Raw genomic sequence first — 21,110 nt, 5'->3', positions numbered from 1 at the left:
GCCGGTGGCCGCATCGTGTATTACTGAGAAATTAAGTACCTGGATGGCCGTCGGTATTTTTATTTTTTTATAAATTGTGTTTTTTGGAAATTATATATAAGTACGAATTACATACTAATAAAATGATGAAATATAAACAATATAGAATATATATGCTGGAATAGCTTTAGTGTTGTTGTGTCGTTAAAGCAATTTAAAAAAATAGTATAATTATTCGCCGATAGATGTCAGGAAGATTCATTTTTCAGTTTAAATTGGGACTACTCAAACACCACCTTTTTGTTATTTTTTTATCATTTATTCCTAGCTAGATCGATTTATCGCCCCCGAAACCCCCCGTATACTAAATTTCATGAAAATCGTTGGAGCCGATCCCGAGATTCCAATTATATATATATACAAGAATTGCTCGTTTAAAGATATAAGAATATCTTTGGCAATGGCGATTCCCGGAGGGTTTTGACAAAAACATAACACGAGTGTTTTATCAGCAATCGAATAAAATATAAAAAAGTGAAAATGAAAGACATGTTTTGATGTTGTAGAAAAAAAAGTATCACACTATGTATTATCATATTTTATAAATTTGAACTTAATTTTAGCTAACAATGAGAATATTTATACATAATAGAAGAAACTAAGTAATCTAATTTTACATACACTCAATGTGGCAGCTTTTCAAATATATTTCAAATAAAATATAATGGAATATTTTTTGCTACTTTGTGCTTAATAGGAATGATTAAGATTTATATCAATTATATTTAAAAGATCTTAATTCGTTGAAGAAAGAAAGGTATAACCCTTAGCATAGACTACAATATTTTTATTATACATTCGTTTACATAGATACCTGCTGTGACAGCTATCATGCGTTCCAGGGAATTTTATAAGTTTATTAAGAAAGCTTTTCGAACGATATACGTTAGTATTTTTAAATAAAGAACGAGGGCGCTCAACTAAACGCAAACTATTCTACATTACGTATAGTTTATGCGAAGGGTGCTAGGGCTTGAGACAAAATCACTTTTCGACAGTCGTGAGTAACATCAAACGAATTTGTATGAAAAAGTCACGTGTCAAATCGTCAGCTGTCATTGCCATACTTTGTAACAAAATAAAAAAAAAACAAATGCAACACAAGCACCCTTCTGCTTTTGATAAATTAATATAAATGATTGAGATTAAACTCATATGATTTTATATATTTAAATAATTATTAAAATAAATAATCGTAACTAATTCTTGAATAATAAATTACCAATTTTTCCCCAGCTACGATAAATGGTAACAATTTTGAGTAACAAAGTATATATAAATTTAAAAGTTGCCACATTTAATTATAGTATACAGGGCCTTCGATATCAAAATTAAATTTAATATGAAACACAAGTTATAATAGAGAGTGCACCGACTCAAGCTAAGTTTATAATATATCTAAAGGAATTCGAACAACTTCATACCGAATTATCACATCAACATGATATGCCATGAGTCTGTTTTGTCATAATCTATTACATTATGTGTAATATTACTAAATTTCTGTATTGATCACTTGAATTTTAACTGCGTAAAAATGGACTAATGGTCAGGAAAAATAAACCCTATGAAGCATACAGAAACTACAACAGCAAACCGTTTCCCTCAGCAATCAAATTGGTTCTAATTCGATATGAAACATTAACAATTTGCCAAAACACATATCAATGCGCTAGCAGCAAACAGACCACAATACAATCAATAGCATGTCTTCCAAACGATAAGTGCTTTGGCAAAACTCTATCAGCAATTCAACAAGTCGTCTCCATTCGACACAAGGCGAAGTTATATTCAAATGTTGCCATTAATTCAACAATTTGCTATTAGACTAGTTCGGTTTCAACGAAACCTAAATACTAAGATAAGGATCAAAATTTCTCCTAGCTTAAAGAGTATAGTGAAGATATTTGGCAAGAGTGGTAAATAATAAACACTGCTTAGGCCAAATAAGTGCAACATTTATCTGCTAGAGTAAAGCGCATAGCGCCGGTGCAGGCCTGCGCCTCAAGTGTTCCGGATGACTTGTGTTAATTGATAATGCGTTTAACGCGCACTGCCAGATTTACTGTGTGCAATAAGCCATTGCAGGGTTATGTCAATATTGTCCTTCTCCTTACAAGAGATTGAGTAACAACAGATTTCACGATCTTGGATTGCAGAGAGATTCCTAAAAAGAATGGATAATATTATAGCATTGAGATGTATGTACTAATTACCTAATAGATCTAAGTGATGAAAGTATATCATGGTAACGTATTTACAAGAATAAATAATATTATTAATATATATAGGAATACATTTGCTAGATATGACTCTTGCTTGCTTCAGATGACAATATTTATGTAAAATCTTATGATTACAATATATTCTTATAACATGGAAAGAAAAAACTCACATGCGTTCAATAAGGCCATGTTCATCTAGAGCATGCGGTAAATCACGCTTGTTACCAAGTACCAAAACTGGAATTCCAGTCAGTTGTTGCTTCTCAAGTAAACTGTGCAATTCATTACGTGACGCTTCAATCTTGTCTGGGTCAGCAGCATCAACCATGTAACTGTAAGATTAATGAAAAATCAATAGTAATCAATGAAGTGTATATTAGTTTATTGTTTGTTCTACAAACATATATGGAAATTTGATACAACAAAGTCAAATATATATTAATTGTAAATAAAACACTACAATATTTCAAGTAAAACTTTAAAATTTCATGCTAGAATCTTAGGAAATGATAACTTACACTATAGCATTCACTCCTCTACAATATCTCTCCCACATTGAGCGGAATCTGGGCTGCCCACCAATGTCCCAAACCTGTAGAAATAATAGGTCCATTAGAAATGTAAATCACTTAAAATAAAAAGATTATTTTTAAATGCTACAATAATAAACATACCTTAATAGTAACATTCCCTTTGGTTATTTTGCGCATATTGAAGCCAACTGTAGGTATCATATCTTCACTAAATTGCCCTGACTGAAACGACACAAAAAAATTAAATAAATAATCTTGTCAATGGCAACTATTACACCAATGTTTTCATTTGAAAATCTGTCTGCATAAAATCATGCCAGATTTCCATATTTTGTACTGAAAATCTTCTAGGAAAAATTTATTTAAAAATAACTCCAACATTCCAATTAGCTTCTAATGGGCATTTGTGACATTAAAAAGTGATAGAGAGACTAAATTTTCTGTATAGCAGTATGAACTACGAATTTACAATTGCAGTGCAACAACATTATTTCGACATAACCATAATTGACTGTGTACTCGTAATGTAAAAACATTTCTTACGAGAACTTTATTCGAAAACAGCTCGACCCCTACGGAATTATAAACAAAATGTTTAATCATAATACATACGGCAATGACGTTCACAAAAGTTGTTTTTCCTGAATATTGTAAACCAACTAGAGTTAGCTCCATTTCTTCCTTCCAAAACAAGCTTTTTATCCAATCCAGGATGCGATTAATCAATGCTAACATTTTGAGGGTCACTGATTTTCTTTTACGAAAAAGAAAAATTATTTGAACGCCTTTTCCACTTTTCTAATAAGTTGGCAATTGACAATCGGCAGACGGCAATGGCAACTGAAAGCTGACTATTCGTATTGATAAATGACAATTGATGTCGTCAGGCCACAGATGCTATACACATAAATACTGTATGTACTGTATATGAATAGCGTCCTACCACAATCTTTCTTAGAACTCGTTAAAAGTTGAGAAACTGATGAGTTATAAAGTTTAACCGCATTTCTTCGTACGATAACATCCAATATAATGATGGTCTTTATAATATAACTACTTGAACGGATATTTATAACAAAATAATTTGTCACTCGTGTTATGAACCTTTATATATTTTAGTTAATAATTAGTAGCGTAAACCTAATGTTATCAATCATCGCACACAGAATGATTACATGCATTTTTTAACACCATATGTAAAACCGATGATTCCACACGAGGCAGGGAAGAGAGAATACGACAACTGATGTGCCTACCGAGTTCGAGCAATCTACTGAGCGCAGTAATGTAGACGAGCCTAGCCCTCTTAGTACTTATGTTGATTTCGCTCATCATTCCTCAAACCCAAAGCGAAAGAAATCATCAATGCACGAGACTGATAAGCATTTAAATTTTTTTTTTTTTTTCATTTTTCAAATCTCATTTCATTTTATTAAAACAGAAATCTACTCGCATAAATGAATCTCAGACGTCCACGGACTCTGTTATGTCATAGTCTGTCATTCATGTGCGCAGCCAGTACCAACACCTAATCCTCTGGACTTCAGCGGGTATACTACAGCTATAATATAGCTACACAAACACCATCAAATTCTACATCAGAATACAATCTTGTAAACCAAGAAGGAAATTAATTTAATTTTCATTAAAAATAAATGTTTGTGTTCTTATAAATGGTATAAATAAATATTTTAAATTTCTTACATAAGTGTTATTAATAGCAACAGCTCGCTCTCCGGTGGAGAGTTGAGAAACCCATTAAGCAGCGAGAGTAACCGAGGAATGCAAGCTTGTTGATACTGGACACTGTGAGCCGAACGCACAGCATAAAGGTTATATTATGTTTCCGGCAGCGGTTATAATTCCAGAACGTACAGTCTCATGATTTCTCCCAGCAAGTATGCGCTTCATTTATAATATTGGGCGTACCAGAGCCCCAATGAATTAGGTAAATAAATATTATATTCATATCTGTCTTGATTGCATCATCCGCCGCAATGAATACTGTAATTACAATATTTTAAAAATGACTATTATTTACCCGTTATAAATATGAAAAATACCACAAAAATTAGCAAGTACAATGTTTAATAAAAGGAATAAGTCAGGAGAAAATAATAATATTTATGGATAAACAAAATGTTTTTTTTAAATCTTATTGATATAGCATATTTCCTATTTATACTCATTTACTTATAGTAAAATAAGTAATGATTTACCCGGCTGCGGCGTCTGTCTGTATGATAGTGAAAAATAGATGCAAGAACTACTGCACCTATTTTTATACAGTTTATACTAAATTACCTACTAAATAATGTTACATAAGATAGTAATCATTGTGCTATTATTTTAAGAGGCCATAACAGATATTCCCAATTAAATAACTTAATATTTAACATTAGATATATTAAACATACAACAACATAAAACAACATAAAACATAAAACAACATGTACTTAGGTTGTGCAAGAGTAGATACACTGAATTCTTCAACTGAACTTTGATACTATGATCCATAACAAATAAACTCGACTTATTTAAAGACGATATAATTTTAAACATATAAAGTTAATAAACTCTGAATTAACACAAAATAAAACAGATAAGTAATGCAATATCGGAAATTTAAAAATACTGTTTTTTAAAAATACTGGTCCTTACATATGAAATTGGCGTTTTGTATGGGAGGAACAAAAAGTCGAATATTTTTAAATATAATATATTTAATTAATCAAAGTATGTATGAACCATTGTTTTCTATGCACTCTTACCATCTCATAGGTAGTTCATTGGTCCCTTTACTAAAAAAACAGTCGGACGGGAATCAATAAAATCTGTGAAGGCGTTTTGGACTGCCTCATCAGAGTTAAATTTTTTCCCTTGCAAGAAGTTGTCCAAAATTCTAAAAACATGGTAATGTGTTGGAGCAAGGTCCGCGGAGTACGGAGGATGTCTTAGACATTCCAATTGAAGCTCTTCTAATTTGGTAGCCGTCTGATGTGCAGTGTGTGGGTTAGCGTTGAGGTGAAGTAGCAGTAGCGTGGAGCGATAGTCACCAGCCTAGGTTGTTTAGTCGCTAGGTTTTCCATCATGGTTTGCAATTACTGACAATAGACATCAGCCGTAATAGTCTGGCCAGATTTCAGAAAACTGCAATGAACAATACCGGCACTAGTCCACCAAACGCTTACAAGTAACTTTTTTGGGGTTAAATTTCCAAAATGAACGTATTTTATTTTATTTTTTTTATTTTATCAATTGTCTTCACTTAATTCGCACTTTATATCATCGGTGTTTATCTGTTATTATCGCATTCGAAACTTAATTCATTGGTTGTGTTTCATTTCGCATAATATATTTTATTGTATTTTATCATTTTATTTTATTTTGTTTTAAGTTATACTTCTGTTGGCGCGATGGAGAAAAATGATGAGAGTGAATTTTCACGAGCCGCGCGCACACCGACATCTGAATTCAAAAGTTAGTTCTTGGCGGCATGAAAATCGATAACTATGTTCAAAATGTAAATTCTATTATTTTTATATTTAGAACGTGTCTCGTAACAGTACAATTAAACAGTGTCAATAAACAAATACTATTTTGATGTTTTAAATAAATCAAATTCATATAGGTACGACGGTGTATGTAGTATTTACTAATAATTTATTTATTTAAATAAAATCTTTTTAATTTATTTTAATATTTATCGTTAATCACTACTGCATTTCAGTTATTTTTTTTCTATACGCCAAAGAAGTATAACTTTTAACGCGTGTACATAAGTACACACTATCTTTTTTTTGTTTTATTTTATTTTAATTTTTTTCATTAGAAGCCCAACACAGTTTTTTGTGATGGCTTTATAAAAATAATTCTGTGCTAACAAACTTGACTTGTATAAAACGCAAAAAATAAATCTTATTCGATTGTTTAATAATATTTTAGCATCGATTAATTTTTCAAACTTTGGGCAATATTATAGTTAAATTTGGCTTAAAATTTATGCGTATTTATTCATGTAACTAAACATAATAATCAAAATATATATATATATATATATATACAGTATTCACAATTTTATAGAATAACTAATGTAAGTAATAATCAATTTAACTAAATAATTGGTCCCTGTGGCAGTGTAGGTACTAAGTACTAGGTACCTTAAAAGCTGGCAGCATTACCTCACTGTATTGCGATACAGTGAAAATTGTTAATACCGTTAAAATAATTTAACTTTTTAAGTAAGTTAGTGTCATGTAAGTTAATTCGTATATAACTTATAGTATAAGTAGTAAGTCGCAATCGCAGATTCAACGCGATTAATAATTACAAAATTGGTGTCCCTACCGTCGTCCGACATTTATTACTTAATATTTAAACACAGCCAGTCAGCAAAAATAAATAATAAACAGTACTGCGATAATATTTGTTAACTATGTTTGATTTGTTCATTGATTCATGATTCATGAGAGCCATTCCTTTCCACGCGTCGGCACGTGTAAGCGAGCGTGGCTCGTAAAAGATTCCGATTTCGGAATATTAGGTACCTATAATACGTGCGATTCTTAGGTCTAATGATGGCACGGTAATTCTCACGGAGACCAGTGCTGGCCTAGGATTTAGTGGATCGGGGATTTGATCCCTGGCCATCGAAGACTCGTTTGCACAGTGAAGAAAAACGTGAGGAAACCCAAAAGTCGATAGCTTGTGCCAGACACGAGATTCACCGTTTTGCCTATAAAATATTTATAACGAAACGGCTACATAAACCTAAGACCCAGATCCAAAAAGTTGTATCGCCACTGGACCACATTTGTTCCATGAATGTTCCTAGAAATGTAAATTTTTTGTTAGATATTTAACCAGGCCAGTTATAAAATAGCTAAATTTAATAAATCCTTAACAGAAGGTACGCTTAAATCAACCATGTTGCTAGATTGTTTCTCATCGGTTCAGATATAGACTTATATTAAACAGTTGTCACCGCGTATTTAAAGGCAATACCAGCAAGACAAAGACCAACGTTTTTTTTTAATTTCTAAAACGCTAATTTCTAAAACGATTATACGTAGATACAAATTTGCTAAGCTAATTAATGATGCTGTTTGACATTTAAATATAATTTAATCACTAAGCTCAAAATATGAAATTCATATGAACTTATGAAAAAAAAGTCCTACCTAATATTTCGTTTTATCCGGCGGTATCTCTAATAACATCAGAGGACCCTTCCCTGTCTATCTCCTGTTCTATAACAAATGTATAAAAATAGCCGGTTTGCTTTCACATTTTTATAAATTTTTCACGAATTACGTTTCTAATTCTATTTAAACAAACTAATTTAGTCTAATCAGGAAATGAACCGTATTAAGGGCGACTTGAAAAAAATAGCATAGGAACACCTGAAAGTTAATAAAACGATTAGTATATATAAATATTATACAAGATTTACTTGTATAATATTTATTGTGTAATCCAGAAAATAATAATAATTGTTCTAATATTTTAGTAGGTACCTTGTACGGCGTTAGCCTAAAACCTGCACATTTCTTCACTCGTGCAATACTGTGCGGTCACATGACGCCGGCCGGTGCTTACAAAGACGATTCTTGTCTCAGTCGCGAGTCGCAAAACATAACCGCGTCGAGCGTACCCTGGTATTCACGTTTGTTACGTTCCGTGCTTAATCGAAAATTACTTTTAAACAAAAACAATTTTTACATTAATTAAATAAAATTTATTGCCACGATTACATATGAGTTGTGCTGTGCTACACCAAAAAACAATGTGACATAATTTTTAAGTGAGTGTGTGTGATTCGTGTTTATCGTGACATAATTTTGTTGTTGTGAAAAGATTTTATTATGGAAAACCGGCATTATTGGGAGGAGAACGGTCATACCATCAAATATGACAGGTAATTTGTTTAGTGATTGTGAAATTAGCTAATAATCTGGTACTTATAGTATAAGTTCTATAAAAAAACACCATCGTATTGTGGATTTGATCATTGTTTTCTTTTCTTTTGGCCTGGACAAATTTAATAACATGCTACAAATAAGCTTTATTTATTTACTTAGTTTAATTTTGATTACGTATCTATATACATTAAACTGTTTGAGAAACCCATATCTGTTAGGAATACTTACCTCAGGTATCTAGGTAATCAAAATAAAGTGCAGTTTCCGAATTTAAGTTGGAGTAAAATGTATTAAGTTGGAGAACTACTTGACCTAGTGTAATGTTTTTTAAATCTCATTAAATAGCTTTTAAATCAAAAATATAATTAATTAATCTAAATAAAAAAAGATAATCTGGCACCAGCTTATTTCTACAATTGGGATTATTTTTACTCAGAGTTGTTTTATTTTATTTGCAATTATTGCCAGAAGATGCCTGATATTGTATTTGTTTTATAATTTACATACTTACATCCGTAACTGACTAAATCTTAAAAATTGCATAACACCTATTTTGGTTGACCTTCTATTTTATTATTTTTAAAGTATTTTGATCACATTTTACGATATTACTTTCTATATTCATGTGCCATGATATTGACATTTAACGTGTGGAATTTTCCAGTGCCATTCATAATTGTAAAATTTATGTAGTTGATTAAATTGCATTGCAATTGCACTGCAACACGTGCAATTCATTCAAGTTTTAAGTAGGTACGTATTTGCTCTTTTTATAGTAGTAAATTACTTTAAAATAAATTTGGCATCCTTGAAAGAAGAAATATTTAAAATTGGTAACGATTTTTGTTTTTATGTTGCAATATCGAAACATGCGACTGTGGCGAAAGTACCAAGCAAAAATAGCAGCCAGTAGCCGACATCGTGAAGTGAAACACGTGACTTGAATAAAAGCGGGGCAGGGGGCGCTGCACGCGCCTTTCGCGCCTTGACAGTCCACACGCCGCGCGAAATGTGACCACGCTCACAAACAATTCTGTTTACATAGACATTATGCACACAGTCACATCAGTGTCACGTTTACGTATCGCCTGACTCAAATGAAATCGACCGGATATAATATAATACGAAGAATAGCTGCATTTCCCTTCCATTTTCTTTTGTATACTTTATTTATTATTTTACAATTACTTCAAACTTATTTATGCCTTCATTAGGCGTCATATATGTATTTTGGGCCTTTTAAGTGTGTATTTAGTTTATGCTGTGTATTTGTTTAAAGCCAACATAGCAAAACACGAAAACGAACTTTTAAAAACATACGCCTGGCGCATTGCTCCCTACGGTAGAGAAACATGGACTCTAACCAAAAAAGAAAGACAAAAAAACCTTGAAGTATTTGATTTACCAGATCAAGGAAAAAGCTGAGGTCGTCACATACCAGGGAGTCAAGACATTGACGTAGACCCACAATGAATGGCGATTAATCCACAGACAAGACTTCTAATTTAAGCTCTAATTTCAGCTCGGCTCTTAAATTAGGAGATTTGTTTGAAATTTAAATCAACGATTGTTATGGAATATTTTGTTACGATTGACGTGGCCTATAATCTGATATAAAGTATTCAACACTAGTGCGAAAGGGAGAGGAAATACACGATTATTTACGCGTGTAAAAGAGATGTAAAGAGCATGGTTAAAAACGTGACAACCGTATTTTTAAGTGTAAAACATTGCCACTGCATATTTTCTAATCGTGGACTTATGTCATTGATCAATTATGTTCTTACTCATACAATAATTTGTATGAATTGAAAGCTTCATCAATTTTATTTAAATGCAGATGAAAAATGTTTTAAATAGATTAATTATGTAAGGTAAATTAACGAAGAAAAAAATAATGTTTTATTTTGAGGTTGAAATTGCGCAGGGCCGCATTTTTGTAGTTTGGCTGGATACAGGAAAATTAATATATTTTTTTATTCAATTTTTATCCCGCACAAATTATTGTAGAATTATATTAATAAAATAATGGAACCCTAAACGGGATACTACGAATATAATACATACTGTTTAACCTTGAATGGTCGTCGACTCGCTGTTTGTGTTAACAGTCACGTGTTTTCTTTATTGAAGTCCATAAAATTTAGACTTTCTAACGCTGACCCTGGGCTAATAATATTTAAACATGAAGGATATTTTAATGAATTAGTAATTATTATTATTGTTATATTTTAACTAGGGATGTATTGATACGCCTTTTTGCCGATACGATACCGATACTAACGCTTATTGAATGAAAATTAAATTAAGGTAAAATATAATATCAACTATCAAGGTTGGGTTAAAGTTTTTATGTTTTTATATAAAATATAAACACTCACAATTTTCGAATAGGATATAAGGTTCAGTTATTATAATTCAGAATTATGAGTAATCATTAAATTAAAATAACGAAAAAGATTAATAATTAAAATTAACTTTGATAAGATTTTTGTAATTCTGTATTTTCTTTTATTTGGTATCCAAAAAAATACTACGCGCGATGGCAGTTAAAACTAAACAGTCCGTGTCTCGTTTACAACGCACTAGATTTTTTATAGCGCGAAATTTGAAAAGTATCGTTGTATCGGCAATTAAAATATCGCCGATACCAATATATCGGCAAACCTAAAGTATCGCCGATATATCGGTATCGATATCGGATGATTATTTCTGATTTACAGATTATATTAATTACAAGAATTTCACGGCCTTATTAATCTCGTAAATTATTAATGTTTAATTGTTTGTATATTCTATAAAATATAGTTTTTATAAACAAGCATTATTTTGATCTAACTCGCTTCGGAAATTAACCAAAGATATTATCAAAATATGATCTGTCAAACTTTGACAGTGGCACTTGTCTCTGTTATGTTGTTATTGTGTTGTTACTTGATTTATTGATACAAAGATCAAGTACAGTTACGCCTTCTAAGTCACGAGACCTATTTTCTAAAGGATAAACAACTTATCTAGCACAGGCGTAATTAAATGTCTGACCTTGTGTTGCTGTTTGTGAATATCACGAGCGTGTAAGGCATGTTGACATACAACCATTTTCAATATTTTTAATAAATAATTATTGTTGATTACGATAAAGGCACGTGACGATATATTCTTTTTCTTTTTCTCCTTTATATCCCTATTTTAAATAATTACAGATCTAAAATCCTTCGTTTTTATTATGCATAAACTGTAAATAATTAAAACAGCTAATTATAAAAATCCCATACTTGACGCTGGCTAATGAACAAACCGTGTTAGAGCCAAAAAAAGATTTAAAATTTTATTTTGTTATTTTTTATTTAAATAATTGAATGTTGGATTTTTTTATATCTACATAATTGTTTTTTCCATTTCCAAACAATTTTCAGAGTTTCTCTACGAAAATGGGTGTTATAGCGAAACGTGATTCATTACAAAGGTCTTTATTACAGTACCTATATAAACTGGATAATCGTGGAAAAACACCGATGATTTAAAATAAATATATATTATCTTCTGTGCGTGTTTATTACTAAACACCTCAATGGCTGGAGAGTATTTGATGAAAGTATATTTTCAAGTTGATTGAATCCTAGAGGTGTACAATTAGACGTTTTTTATTGTGCGACGTGTATACATAAGCCATATAATGTCGGGTCCGCTTATTTACTAAATTATATTTTTGGTGGGTTTATTGTTTAAGTTGTATCAGTGTCACTATTGTAATTTTGTACAGATATTATATTGAAGAAAAAAATCGTAAGTAGGTAGGTGAGCAGCCTTTTGTGCCTTACACACATGTTTGTGCATAGTAAGAAATTAATTTAATGCGATCAAAATTATCGAGATTTGATTTCAATTCCATATTAAGTTTTAAAAACTAAAAATATAAAAAGTTCAAGCTGAAAACCTACATATTTAAATATAATGGATATTTATTGATTATCTATAGTAAAACAATCTTTTAAATGCTAAGGTTGTTTAAAAACAAAACATTACAAAAAAATACAAATACATAGTTAATATTTCATTTGTCGACTACGCGCCTTTGTGTAATCCCAGGCCTAAAGTAAGCCGAAATATGTACAAATCTATTCAGAACTATGGTATAGAACGAGTACAAATATTATTTCGTCTGACACGTGCATTCGAATACTAATCCTGACTAGTGGATTATCTGCCAATCTATAATTAACTTTAAGTAAATATAATTAATAAACAACATTTTATGAGTCATCGCAAAGACAATGGCAAGGCCGTGAGTATATTTAAAACTAGACATAGGAATTAAAATATACATATATATAAAACATATTGTGAAAGAAAACATGAAAGAGAATATTTTACTTTCTAAAATGAACAAGTTGTATAAATTGTATGTCTGCAAAAATCAACCAAAGAGTACTTATTTCTAATAGTTACGTTATATTATCTATTAGTTTTAACATCACAAAACATTTGTACCTACTTATCTCTTAAAAACAATCCAATGTATTCCAATTAATCCAAGAATATAATTTTGTTCGGACGCCTCGAATATTCCGATTCAACCTTGACTTTCGAAAGATTCGCATGAAAATTTCTACGCCCCTAATGCGCAATGCAATGGCGCTCCCGCGTTATTGGCTGATTACGTCACACCGCTGAAGTTTTCGCAACGCCTCGTGCGTTGCAACGTGACTCGTAATCACGTGTCCACCCACGCCGCCACGCTTAAAGACGAGACGGCTTACACGTAATATAGAATCTATGGTCGATATGAGTTTATGATTTATCAAGTTATTACTATTACTGTATTCAACATCCGCTTAGAAGTCATTAATGAACTTACGATAGGTATAAGTTTCGTTAAAGTTTTGTCTCATTTATCTATTTTTTAAAGATACACGATAGTTTTTTGATTTAGTTTTAGATTAGTTTGATAGGTCGCATAGACCACAGATATATTGTAGACAAATTGAATAATCGTATTATTATTTAATCAATTAGTGCGCGGTGCCCGTGTTTTTGGCGCCATTTACACGTTCTATTTTCAATTTGAGGTGTTTCTGTATTAGGCCAAACCGAAATTATTATTATTAAGGGCCTGTTTCACAATGTCCGGATAAGTTCCAAATAAGCTATTTGTTACTTATTGGTATAATAAATAGTATTTTTGCGTTTCACGACTGTCAGATAGCGCTATACGTCATGAAATTCGAAGTATCTTATTTGGAACTTTTATCTTTCGAATAATTTATGTGTTGCATAGCTATTTGGCACTTTATTGTGAAACAGGCCCTAAATGATGTTAAGTGATACCGCCGCTCGTAGACACTTACATTGCCAGAGTGCTAGCAAGTGCGTTGCCGGCCTTTTAAGAATTGGTACGCTCTTTTCTTATTGGCAGCTGTTTTGGCAGCATCGGGTTTCACACACAGTATAACCACCAGTATAGCCACCAACCACGAACAACTAAGATTGTTATCTATGGACTGCGGTAATTTTGCCCCCCCCCCCTTTTATTAAAAAGAGACAAACGATAGGCTGGTTGTGGTTGCTTCTTTTAAGTCAAAAATCTCCCTCCAAAGTTTCAACTAAATGTTCTCGCTAATGGCGATATTCAACCAAAAGCCAGCTATAACCGTATCAAAATCTAATAACTTTCTGACATACGGGAGTCTTAGCATCTGGTCTCGTCTCAATCTCATCGTTGATGGAAAATGGGTAAAATAAACGAGTCAAAGTCACAACGATGCACAGTTTACGTCATACATCTAATAACCTAAATTGAACACGTGTGTAAACATGACGCTATCACAAGGCTGTAAACGTGCCTGTCATTCTAGAGCCGTGCTATTATCAAAGAAATAGCAGTAGAAAACTGTACATTACGCAAAATGTTTATTTATTTACAGTAGACATATAAATACATTTGTCTAAATAAAAGAAAATCTAAATCTTAAATGAATGAAACTCTTCTTAAATAACTAATTTAGGTTGTTTAAGTTTAATCTTAGAAAGTCTGTTTTGAAGTTTTTCTAGTTATTTCTTTTGGATGCTTGGAATGATGAACTTTACTTTTTAATACATTTTATTTAAGCCCGAGAGCCCACCAAAATAATTATGTGTCAAGGAAATCACATAGTTATTCACACCTCAACATCATCATTTCTGAATGTCGTGTTATCAACACAATTTCCACCACTCAGGCGCAGAGGTTAGGTTAGAGATGGCAACCTCGGCAAGAATTCAAGATCTGTAAGGGCCTGTACCTCACATATTTGCCCCATAAACAGCTTTTAGGAATATTACAGTAAATCTACCGTAATTACAGTAAACATGTATACGTAAGTTGCATTCAAGGCTTTATTAAAGCGAAAATGTCACATTTAGGTCGCTTACTGAATTAATTAACTTGAGTTAATCCGAGTTTAAATCTAAAAATAAAGTGGTTAGTGAAAGTCATATTAACAACTATAACTCTACTGTTTAAATTACTATTGTTATATTTTTAAAGAATTTTTTTTGTTTTAATTTTTTTATGATACAACATATAAAAATACATACAACCCTTAATTGTCACCCCTCTACCATTAACCAAAATGTTTCATGTTGGTGTGTACTAATAGCCATACTAGGCATTATGGAGAAACGAAGCTCGTGCGGGTAGCTAGTAATGTATAATACTTAATAATACCTTGAATAAATATTGTAATTAAAATTTTTTCTTAAGTTTCTCATATATTAAAAATATAATTTCGTAATATGAAATAAAGTTTTCTTAAAAAGTTGTATGACTGAAGTATTTCCAAACCAATTCTATATGGTTCTTTAATAAAAGAGCTTACCAATTCTTAAAAGGCCGGCAACGAACTTGCGAGCCTTCTAGCAGTGTGAGTGTCCATGGGCGGAGGTATCACTTTACATGAGAAGAGCCTCCTGCTCGATACATTAAAAAAATCAAAGTGTTGAATTCTCGAGTTGGCAAATTATATTTAGATCTTTGTTGTTTCTATAATTGTCTATAGGTACAAATATTCCCTTTTATTTTAAATTTGTATGGGTTAGAGTAACCAATTTTTGAGACTATTCTAATCGTTTACTCCTATGCTAACATTGAAATCCATTTTAACAATGGGCCATGATGGGCCGGCTAAAGGCAATCACGTTTGTGTAGAGGGCATAAATGTTTGTACGTAATCGCCGTTGTGTCGGTACATCAAAGGAATGATTGCCCAAGATGGTGTGCGAGTCCAGACAATCGCTTATTACTCAGTACGTAGTTGTTTTGGGTACTGTATAGATATATTATTTTTGGTGATACATAAATAATGATTGCCTGGACGAACGACTTTAAATACTTGTCGGCGGTAGTTCATAGTTGGTACAAATGTGTCAGTGTTATCAAGCGCTATCGACACGTGTACACCTGCACCTGACGTCATTGCCCCACTACATTTCAGGGGTATGGGGTATAAATACCCCCCTCGCCGCTGTATCGGCACGCCTTCGTGCATGACCTACGATAGCGTAGTCTTCGCGCACTGTGCTCCCTCCCATATCCACCGGCTACAGGTGGTCCCTTCTACGTGTGAAACGTCGATCTCCACTACGATCTCGAGAGATCTTCATCCATTGGGCTATGGTAGGGACCAATGGATGAAGTTGGCAACGTTACTTTGACAAGGCTAAACACCATCCCAACCCACTGGTGCGTAAAATCAACAATTACTACACCTTCCCGACTAAAAAGGCTCATAGGAGACCCCGACAAGTACTAACTGATCCGGATGACCAATTACGATAGCCAATGACAAATTAAAAGCCACCCGCGGGGCCAATAATAATAGTAGCTATAAAAAACATTTTTTAAGGCTACTATTATTAATATTTAACAGATTAGGGTAAAAAACAGCCTTCACAGGGGAAGGCCTTTACTGCGTACTTCGCTCATTCCAGTGAGCTTTCGTTCTGCCCTTCAGGCAATTGACCTCTCCGCGACGGCGCAAACCGAGGTTCGAGTCTCACAGGAGACGCAAGTCTCGGGAAACCTGTCAGGCCGAGCTAAGCTGGCCAAAACAGCCCGAACTGAGCTGTAAAGGCCCACAGCGAGATTCCTTTAAAAAAAAAGAAAAAAGTATCGGCACACATTGTTTCTAAATGCGTCGAGGTGCACGGACCGTAGCCTTCACCGACAGTCGCCTATCTCTCTCTCTTTCACTGCCAGTCAGTGTCCACTAGAAGATATTACTTACCTAAGTTGTAAATTAATCTACCCACTTTAAATGGGTTAAATTATTAATACCTGATATGATATAGGACTGTATCTCGTGTTTAACTTCTGATGTCTGGGCGTATTCCGACATACTAAATGTGATGAAGGTATTTTCAAAATAAACAAATAAAATAATATAAAAATATTTAATAATATTAAATAGAAATATAAAATATTTTAATTTTTTATTTAATATTTTTTAGCAAATTATTTTATAATAAAATATATATTAAATAATTATACAAATATTTGCTCAGAACACTATGTGTGCCAAACACGTGACATATGACGTGTTTGCATAATGGGCCATTAATATTCGATCAGAATAAATGATAACTATCAAGTAATGCAAGTGATTCAATCCAGATTGACGGCGCCTGGTATAGTCAGTTGTTTAACTTTTTGAAAAAAATGCTAAGAAAAATCAGGTAATGTTCTATTTTTTTGTAAAATACAAATAAAGTAAACAGGACCAAATAAAAAATCTTTTTAGAGGCCATATTTATTTTTGAAAATATTAATAAAACCTCCAGCCAAGGTTAAGCTTGTTATTATTAAAATTGTTACATGATCAGGTGATCATGCGCAGGCGCATAATAGTGATTTGACTCAATATCGCAGCGTAATAAGATGCTGGTAATGTCCCATGTTCGCCCATGATTGATCACTTTACTACATTTATGTATATACATATAATAATAATTATAGTTTACCTGGATCAAGAATCGATATGAGCTAAAGTAAAAACTTACCAATAAATATTATAAGAATTAAGCCTCATTTGTTTCTTAAAATATTCATCCATATTTACAACAGATACGTACTAGTCGATACAAGCTATCCATGGTATGTCGGATCAGTGTAACTTGCACCAGTTTGCAAAATAATTAAAAAGCTATTTAATATGTTTAAAACATAGATATACATATATTTTAATATTATTTGTACGGTTTTATTTACTTTATTTGGTTAATATTGATTATTTACCAATGTAAAGAGCATTCTATCCATCGCCAAAAATGGATTGTCTTCGTAGGGTTTGGTTATTGTGATGCAGATGCAGGAGATCGATGGACTGCCCAAGGTACAGTTCTAATACCTTGGGCATCTGTCAATGAGTGGAGCTGTTGACAATCGTGAGCTGTAAGAGCACTAGGAAACCATAGAGTATGTCAATGTTTTTTTGTGTATAGTTTCACAATCATTAGTAAACAATTAGTAAAAAAAATAAATAAATGGTTGGCATATTTGTATATACATCGGCAATTGGTGTCTAAAATATTATCGGTTAAAAGTACGACCCGTATAAATATAGAACCCCCATGGCAAACTGTTATCTCTATTATCGCCTGTGTGTCAATATTATCGCTTTTACTGTGCAATTAGCCTTATCATGGTCACGTGTTATTGCGAGTGAATATTAAATTCATTTTTGAGCACGTGAATTTATTATCGGAAGGTCATTGCGATGACACGTAAACTTGCGAATATTGGATAAGGTATATTTGTATATAGAGGACTAATGTAGGAGGAGGTATATACAGTCAAAATCGCTTACGACGACATCGTTTAGAACAACATACCGGTTATATTGACCGAAATCAAAGGTCCCGGCTGAATTTTATTGTATGAGGTACTAAATAATCTCATCGGTTGTTACGATCAAATTTGAATAGTGCCTTCGATGTCGTTATAACAGGTTTTGACTGTATGTACGTTAGTCCTCTAGTCCGATCTCTGGATCTATTTCATGGATTATTTTTTTCTATAAAGAGATCGAGCCATACGCGCCGTCCGATATTTTTTGTTTCATTTGTGGTTTAGACACGAGATTGCTAACTCTGACTTTCGTACGACAGAAATGTATTGATTTTGACAGACGGTAAACATATGACTTGACAATGGTGTTTTTATCTGTGCGTAATTATCATTGTTTGTGATCGTCATAGAAACGATTCAATATACATAATTATAAAGAAATAGAGAACAGTTTGGATGTAAATATATTTTTATAAATTTAAATTAAGATTTATATATGTATTTGTTGTTTCTATAAGTACATCCCTTAGTACATATATAAAATGAAAGCTTTTCAGAAAGAGGGAAACTTAAGATGCTTCTTATTTCGAAGTAAACGGAAGAACTGAACGGAATATACTTCGTGTAGTATATAAATTGTATAGAAGATTGACACGTATTGAGCAATTTAAGTAAAATAGTTATTGAAAATTTAACTAGGTGGCAACACTTTATATGAAGGTTGATTGTAACTAAGTGTTCTTGCTGTCATTCATCTTCTTACCAAATAAAAGTTATATTTGTGCTAATTACTATCGTTTCTTTGATAAACAACCCATAATCCTTCAGGTTATGGGCCCAGTAGATTCTGCAATTGAAAGTTTTAAGAAAAATAGCAAAGAAAAAGTTACAATCGTATTGTGAAGAAATTGACAAAATAACCTCAAAATGGATTCAATGCGGTCAATAAACTTAGAAAAATTTGATGGAAATAACTTTAGGCAATGGAAATTCCAGATAAAGTGTGCCCTAAAAGCAAAAGGGATTGATATTTCAGTGCCTAAACCGGCTGGAAATAATGTTGAATGGACAAAGAATGATGGCATGGCCATGTTTATTATAACATCTTCGATGGACTTCAAACAAATAACTTTAATAGAAAATTGTGAAACTGCTAAGGAAATAATGACAAAACTTGAATCAATATACGAACAGAAGAGTGAATTATGTAAAATGTTGATCCATGAAAAGTTTTATCAGTATAAAATGTCTACAAATGACAGTGTAACTCAACACATTTCTAAAGTGGAATCATTGGCCAAGCAGTTAAAAGAAAGTGGCGAAAGTATTAGTGAAATGGCTGTGATAACAAAAATACTTGGAACACTGCCTCATAAGTATAGATCACTCCGTCAAGCGTGGATGTCTTTGGATCCAGAGCAACAGACTCTTGTCAATCTCACTGCTCGTTTGTTAGATGAAGAAGCTAGTTTACAGTGTGAAGAAGAACAAGAAACCGCTCTTCTTGTGGCTAAGAAAGGATGGAAAAATAGCCCAAAACAAAGTGAGCTGAATAGAAATGCTAGTAATTCAAATCAAAATAAAAACAGTAAACACAGATTTGAATGTTATAATTGTGGGAAACGAGGACATTTTTCTCGAGAATGTCGTGCTCCAAAGAAATCCAAGTATAGAAAACCTCAACAGGAAGGTGCAGACTTGTTAGCGTTTAATGTAGAAACCAAATTCCATGAAGCTGAAGACAATGTGTGGATTTTAGACAGTGGTGCCTCTGCACATATGACCTATAGAAAGGAGTTCTTTGTAGAACTATTGGAATGTAACCAGAAATCATTGACATTAGGAAACAAACAATCAGTGGAAGTGGCTGGCATTGGCAAGGTGTTAATAAAGAGATGTGTCAATGGACAGTGGGAGAACAGTGAACTACATGATGTATTGTATGTTCCGAATTTGCGACGAAATCTGTTCTCAGAAGGTGTGATAATGCGTAAATCCTATATCATTATCAAGAAAGACTCTGGTGCATTCATTTACAAAGGCAATGACTTGGTAATGTGTGCAACAATAACAGAAAATAATTTATACGAATTGAAAATTAAAGCTGTGGTCTCAGATACCTGTAACTTAGTTCAAAGTGATCAAAATAACATTAAAATGTGGCATGAAAGACTGGGACATGTTAACCTAAAACAAATCAAGAGTATGAGTGCTGATAATGTGGTAGAAGGCTTGAAACTGAATAACAGTGATAAAACTGATTTTGTTTGTGAAGCATGTGCATATGGAAAGCAGTGCAGATTTCCATTTCACAAATCTATACGAGGAGAACTACAGCCAGGTGACCTTGTATATAGTGATGTCTGTGGACCTATGAGTCATACATCTATCCAAGGTATGAGATACTTTATATTATTTAAGGATGCTGCTACAAGTTACAGGCATGTATATTTTGTCAAACATAAAAGTGATGTGATGGACATATTCATGAAATACAATGCCATGATCAAAAATAAGTACATGCAGTCAGAATATTGCATACTGATAATGGAAGAGAGTATGTGAATAA

At 32.6% G+C, this 21,110-nt stretch overlaps 2 protein-coding genes across 3 annotated transcripts in view; one reads left to right on the top strand and one right to left on the bottom strand.

The window, feature by feature from the left end:
• Positions 1–694: 694 nt before the first annotated feature.
• On the bottom strand, positions 695–3,629 carry LOC111003212 (ADP-ribosylation factor-like protein 8). The gene is made up of 5 exons (XM_022273614.2): positions 3,410–3,629; positions 2,939–3,019; positions 2,783–2,856; positions 2,435–2,596; positions 695–2,206 (listed from the first exon to the last, which is right to left on the bottom strand). Exons 1-5 carry the CDS (start codon positions 3,530–3,532, stop codon positions 2,083–2,085), a joined length of 564 nt encoding a protein of 187 aa, XP_022129306.1. The 5' UTR covers positions 3,533–3,629; the 3' UTR covers positions 695–2,082.
• A 4,781-nt stretch (positions 3,630–8,410) lies between these two features.
• LOC111003221 (transcription factor cwo) overlaps positions 8,411–21,110 on the top strand; it is a 37,515-nt gene continuing 24,815 nt past the window's right edge. For both annotated transcript variants that reach the window (XM_022273624.2, XM_022273623.2), the window contains exon 1: positions 8,411–8,714. In XM_022273624.2, coding sequence (XP_022129316.2) covers positions 8,662–8,714 — 53 coding nt within the window. In that variant the 5' untranslated portion in view covers positions 8,411–8,661. The remainder of the gene's footprint in view (positions 8,715–21,110) is intronic.

Source organism: Pieris rapae, chromosome 16, assembly GCF_905147795.1.
Source record: "Pieris rapae chromosome 16, ilPieRapa1.1, whole genome shotgun sequence".
In the NCBI taxonomy this organism is placed as follows: Eukaryota; Metazoa; Arthropoda; class Insecta; order Lepidoptera; family Pieridae; genus Pieris; species Pieris rapae.
The sequence above is the reverse complement of the archived record's forward strand: the minus strand, read 5'-3'. Positions and strand labels throughout refer to the sequence as shown.